Raw genomic sequence first — 6,486 nt, 5'->3', positions numbered from 1 at the left:
TTATATATTTGCTTTTTATTTTCTTAAACAACAGATTTACAAAATAATAGACCGAACAATACTTTCTCAAATAGTAAACTAATTGAATACTGAGGAAATAAATAATTGAATCTTTTTATTTTGCTTTTTCAATTAATAAAAGACTAGCAGATTTCTTAGCAACACCAAAGGGCAACAAAGTGCTTTGAGCATACACACTTACTGACAAACCTCGACCTCGTCATTATTGGAGCAGACAGTATGTACAATAAAAGGACAAATCATTCCAAATCAACAGGTGCACACATACGCACTCACATACACATACACACACACACACACACACACACACACACACACACACACACGGAGCAGCCGGGTTCTCGTGTGTCTATAACACTGCAAAAAAGCTTGTTTTCAAACTATTTTGTTACATGCATATTCATTTCCATAGCAGTAGGAGCAGGAAAGACTGTAAAAGGGCGGCGTCTCTATGTGACATCTGTTTTTCATTCACTCTTGGCTTGCGATACTGCCGGTGCCGCTCCACAGACTTTGCCTTTCCAGATACACTGACAGAACAATACATTCCCTTGCATAGATTCTTGTGGTGTGGAATGGACTGAAATCATTCCCCTGTTGGTTCCTTAAAGTGAGCTGGCCAAAGTGGAATGGTTGGTAAGTGGCGCAGTCGTCAGATGTTAAAGACCCGCGATCCACTTTGAAAGACGGCGGAGGGGTTTGGAGGGAACTTGGTCCTCACCAGCTGCTCCTGAGAGAAGGGAAGAGAGACGGAGACAGTTAGGTTGAGATGGCCTTAGGTGTAATAGCGCTATTTGAGGTGATCAGAAGGAGCGTTGCTACAGGAGAGGGGCAGCTGCTGCGGTGCTCACACTGGACACATGAAATGAGAGGAGACTGGTTAGGCTGTGCAGTCAAAGAGCTTCAGGTCTGCTGTCAGAGCGCTGGCAGCCCGACTACATCGCTACTCGCTGCTTAGTGCTGCTCTGTTCTGCTGATGGCAGCTGTTCTCAAAGCCTTACCGGAATCTATCTAGGCTGTGTCAAACAAATGGCCCGTAACGCTGAGATGTTGCCCATATTCTATTCTTTCTAGCAATTACTGGATCGGTCTATGAAAATGGGCCAGGCTATTTCAATTCACTTGCATAGAGCAAAAGTCTATGGAGATTGTAGGCTTGCTGTCCCGGCAGCACGCTGAGTGTGACTATACAGCGCAGTGGGTGGGAAGGAAGACTGTGTACATGTACACATTTTAAAAGCTGTCGAAGTTAGTGCACGCTTGTGTGTGTGAGTGTGTGTGTGTGTGTGTGTGTGTGTGTGTGTGTGTGTGTATGCGCACGCATGTGTTCACCTCCACCCGCCTCCCACACACACCGTCTTTTCCGCTCTGTGTAGCAGCCAGGTCTGCCTCTCTCCTAAATTAGATTTGTGCTGAAGAAGACTGCAACCCACTGCAAGATCACACTTTACCAGAAAGGCAAATAATCCATCATCTGCCCCCCCTCCCAATCACCAATCACACATACACTTATCCTGCACCTCTTTCCCCCTCTCTCCTCCTCTTTCCCCTTACCTCGCTCTTTTTTCCTCACCCATTTTTTGCCTTTTTGTTTCTTTCTCACTCTCCCTTTGCATCGCTCTTACTATGAACCTTCTCCCCTTCCTCCCTGCCAACTTGGCACAGAGGAGTCCTGTAGTCCCAGGCAGCGTGGGAAAAGGGAAAAGGTCCAAGTGAAAGGAACAGGGGGAGAGAGAGAGAGAGACAAACAAGAGAGAAAGCCTGGCCGGAGGGATGCAGATGGAAGGGAGAAAGACAGAGAGAGGGGAAGAATGCATGAGGGAATGGCGAGTGGAGAGAGAGAGTAAGAGAAATGGTGCGGAGGAAGGTGAATGTCAGGATGCATTGTCCCTGTCTCACCCTCTCTTTATGCAGTTGAAAGCCATTGTGAGCAGCTTTTCCATCCCTCTACTGTGCATCTGTGTCATTGCCATACACAGAAAAACAGCACTCCTACTTATTGTATTCAGAAGTTCAAGGAGTGTTGCCTGGGAGCCGTGAGAGCACAATCCAAATGTCAGGGGAATGCTGCTGCCTCTAAGCCCAACCACGGATCTGTTATAGGATACCTCAACTAGAACAACAGTTTCCCCGCTGTGGTATTCATTCTCCGTGCTAAATGTGTTGCCCATTCAACGGTTTCTGCCTTGCTCATCCCTGACACACACTGTGGATTATACAGTCCGTCCTCACAAATCTGTTTGCCTTGTGTTGCGTTTGCCAAGCCTGATCCCAAACAGCGGCGCCCCCCCCCCGCCTCCCCGCTGAGAGCTCAGCGCCACGGCTTGGTGCACTCATTCACGCCGGCGAGGACAAGCCGGGCCTCGGGTTTAACGGCGGTTCATTCCCTCATTTCACAGCTCGCAATCTCATTTAACACATCCCCACCCTCGGCGGGTTCAAGAAAAACACGCCTTTGCTCAGCACAAAAGTACCGACGTGTTCTAATCGGCCGATTGTCTCTGCGGCGTGTCGCGGAATTAGAGATGGCTGTAAGTCCGTCGTTTTATCTGTTTGCGGTGGGGGAGCGCACAATCTGACAAATTGATTTGAGCAATAATGAGGTTTTAATAGCCGCCCAACTCTCTCATCATGAAGAACAGATTGATTGTGATTTTGGCAGCTTATTTAGGACTTCAACATTAAATCTTTTAACAAACGGATACAGTCAGTCTTGTTGGTTCAGCTATTTGGCACATGACATTGGACGAGCAGCCCGGCTCTCCTGGTGATAACACAGTTTGCCGTGGTTATACATGATGTAGAATGGCATCAAACCGAGAATGCCCATGATTTGAGGGCCCTCCATAGACAAATCCCAGCAAAATGCCCCCATCCAATGTAATGCGTACTGGAGTGGGATGTGTAATGCTTGGTTGGACACCTCTGCAGGGGGGTGGTGAGTCAATAATGAGTTGGCGGTGAGTGGGCCGTCGGTGACTGGGGTGGATTATCTAAGATCGACTTGATCCCCTGCCAGGCTGGTTTGTGTCGCACTGGCAGATTGTGCTGTGACTGATGAAATTGCCTGAACACTGACGGACTGCACTTGTGTGTATGTGTGTGTGTGTAATCTTGGATGCATGCAAGTTTGTGTGTTTTAAGGGCAAAGTTGAGGGCCAAACAGCTTCTAGTTATTATTTTACTTTAATGTAGAGTGATGGAGATGTACACTCCCACGGCTCAGCGTACTGCCAACCGTCAGCATCCCTTCTCAGCGTATTGTGAACTCTCACTCCAACTGGGCCAGTGTTATTAATAGAGTCCGTGACCTACCATTGACACCACTCATATCGACCTCTACCAGCATCACACAGAATACTGAGGGACATAAAGGCCTCATAGACATCAGAATAGAGCAGTCATTATTCAGAAAATTATGCAAATGACCAACAGGTCATCCTGTTTTCCATTCAGGCAGTAATTACTTTTTCAGAAACCCTCACCGCAACAAACTGAAGTTGCATGAGACAGGGCGAACAGTGCCCAAAAGCTAGCGCATTTCCTAAAGGTCTCTCTCAGATCAATGTGAGACAGCAGTGGTGACAGTGGGGCGAGCTACCCAGTGTCTCTGTGTCTGCACTCCTACACATGTCAGAGTGAGAGTAGCCCGGCCTGGTCCAGCCCAGAGCAACCCCATCTCTCCTCTGGCAGATGGCACAGAGTGGTGTGGGCGGGGAAGGGGGATGGCACTAAACCTCTGGAGATTCCCGAAAACTGTTTGACTTACTGTCACGCAACAGCTGCCCTGAGTGACACCACCCAGGGGAGAGGAGGGAGGAAAGGGAATATGTCCCCTCACCCACTTCAGCCTGCGGTAATCTCAAACAACCTGGCCGAATTGATTAGTTCCCAGCTTCCTAAGCAAATCCTCTTGCCTTGTTTTAGTTTTAGTTTCGGTCTGCCTAGTTTTAATCTAACTGTACATCTGTCTCTTTGTCTGCCTGTCTCTCTGTCTCATTATCTCTGAGAACACAAATCTGGGACAAAATGTCCAATCATGTGAATATTTACTTTTATGTTCTCGTCAAGCCTGTTCTATTCAGGTCAAAGTAATGAGTGGAGCACCAGCAGAGTGTTACCTAATACAGTACATGGCCTGTTTTAAACAGCTGGGTCACTTTGAGCTGCTTAGGGACAGAATGCTGTATCACTTCTCTGAGGCGCCCCAACAGCAACAGACCACCAGGGAGATGAGTGAAGATGACTTTCAGGAGCATGCTGCAATTTAAACCTGTAGCTCTTAAAAAAACTGCTTTTAAACCTCCAGCTCTTTGATTAGTAATGTACATAATGTGGCTACTTCAGATAGGCTTTCTTTGCTTTTGGCAGTACCTGTGGAGTGTTACTTGACAAAAAGGCTTTTTAACAGGCTGTGAAAGCAGCTAGTGAGTGTTGGTAATACTGATTTTGAGGCAGTAGCTGCAGTCTCTCCCTTTCCTCTCAGGGCAGGTCTGTGTGACTCACTACATGAGAGAAAAATGGATGGAACATTTTGGCTTTGCAGTAAAATACGCTTCTTCAAAAGCAGGAGTTCTTGTGCCGCCTGCGCTCACCTCTCCCTTGGTTGTTACGCTGAGGTCGGTCCTCTCAGGCAGGCTGCTCTGCTGGAGGCTGGGGGGGCTGGGGGAGCCGCCGGCCTGGAGGGGGGTGGGGATGGGCTGGGGGACAGCAGCGGGTTGTACGTTGGTGGTAGCAGAGGGGATGTGGTCCCCCTGGTGCAGCCCTACGGACCTGTGGACCTCCCCGCTGTAGGCAGCCTGGTAGCTGGTCTCAGGTGGGAGGTGGGCGGCCTCGGTCCCGGGGCTGGCGTACGGAGCTGGAGGGGTTTTCCTGGCACTTTTGGCTGGTCTCACCCCCGTCCATGGCCGGTACTCCTGCCTGGAGGAAGAGAGAGGCATCGGTAGGCTGAAAGAGGGAGAGGGGGCGCTGCAGAGTGCAGACCTCTTGGGGTTGATTGTGTGGATCACATTCAATACATGCAAAAGTTTATATCAGAAGTGTTGTGTGCTGCTTTGGAGCAACTTTGGACATATTGCCAGGCAAATATTAAAATGGTGAAATGAGGATGAGGGTGTTATGTTGACTTTTTGACCACATCTGCAGCATGCGGCACTGTCAAAGAATGATTTAATTACCAGAGGTTATCAGCAACCCTTATCATAATTCATCAGCACTCTGTTCTGTTTCATTTTGTGCCAAGAGTCAACATCTAACCTAAAATATGTCTAAAATGCAAGCTCAACAACTTTATACTTAGGCTACTGATACGCCTTCTATCTGGCTAGCACTCCAGTATGAGAATATGAAATGTGTGAGAGAATTATTGATGGCCTCCATTTCCATATGAGCTAGCTGGGTTAACCCTTGGAATGAATGAATTATTAATAAACGCTTCTAATTAACCATCAGCACGGGCAACCACACACAACCCCCTCAGTTCCCCTGCACTGGATGTGCATAGCTCTGCTTGTCCTCAGATGGAGTGGACAGCGACAGGTGCTGAAACAACTGACGGGGTGATGGATCTTACCTGTACGAGCTGGTTTTGCCCGCTCCCGCTCCCTGCTGGTCCCCCCACTTCTGCCCCCTGCCCCGCTCCTCTCTTTCCCCCCGCTCCCCCTGTGCTTGGCTGGCATTGTGGTAACTGTTCGCCGGGCTGTCCGAAACACTGTCAGCCCTGCTTCCTCCGTTACTAATCCAAGGGAAATTCTCCTTCCTGGGAATGGGCCAGGGTTTGAAATCCTGCTTGTACTGGGTAACGCTGGGGAAAGGCACGCCGGGCGGGTGGTAGTCCTCCCGGGGCTTGTAGCTGGGCTCCCGCCGCCCCCTGGAAGATCCCCGGGTCCCTGCGCCGTCGCCGGGCGCCTGGGGGGAGCCGGCGCGGTGGTCCGGGGTTGAGTAGTTATTCCTCGGGGGACGGTCCGCGGTGGAGACCTGCTTGGTGACCGATCGCACCTCTTGCTCGGCGATGTCCGAGTAGTTCTGGATGGTCAGCGGGACGGAAAGGTCCGATTTGTCGAACTGGTTCCAGAACCGAGCCAGGCAGCACACTCTGCTGATACACGGCCAAGCCATAGCCTACCCTGTAACTGTTTGACTTGGAAAAGAAAGAAATAGAAGCAAAGAAATCAAACAAAAAGAACAGAAAAGAAAAGGACGAAAACGACAAAGATCAAAGGTTACATTCAGAGAGCGCGTCGCCCTGTGCGTGCGTTCCTGGGAAACCGGGAGCGAGAATATACAGAGTCCAAGTGTCCATGTCAGCAGTAGCGGAGTGCCAGCGTAGATGAACCGGAGCCGCTGTCTGTCGGGGACCGTCATTGAATATTCCTCTCACGTGGTCTGCGATAGTGCCTCCACTATGCAGAGAAATCCACGGCAAATTATTCTCTGCATCTCCATCCGGATCGAGGGTGTCCACAT

The 6,486-nt window shown here is 49.6% G+C and overlaps 1 protein-coding gene across 1 annotated transcript; it reads right to left on the bottom strand.

The window, feature by feature from the left end:
* Positions 1-673: 673 nt before the first annotated feature.
* On the bottom strand, positions 674-6,138 carry map6d1 (MAP6 domain containing 1). Its single transcript, XM_071926830.2, has 3 exons — positions 5,594-6,138; positions 4,617-4,968; positions 674-751 (listed from the first exon to the last, which is right to left on the bottom strand). Exons 1-3 carry the CDS (start codon positions 6,136-6,138, stop codon positions 674-676), a joined length of 975 nt encoding a protein of 324 aa, XP_071782931.2.
* Between the last annotated feature and the right edge of the window lie 348 nt (positions 6,139-6,486).

Source organism: Centroberyx gerrardi, chromosome 13 (genome assembly GCF_048128805.1).
Source record: "Centroberyx gerrardi isolate f3 chromosome 13, fCenGer3.hap1.cur.20231027, whole genome shotgun sequence".
Lineage (NCBI taxonomy): Eukaryota > Metazoa > Chordata > Actinopteri > Beryciformes > Berycidae > Centroberyx > Centroberyx gerrardi.
This window is presented reverse-complemented; position numbering and strand designations above follow the sequence as displayed.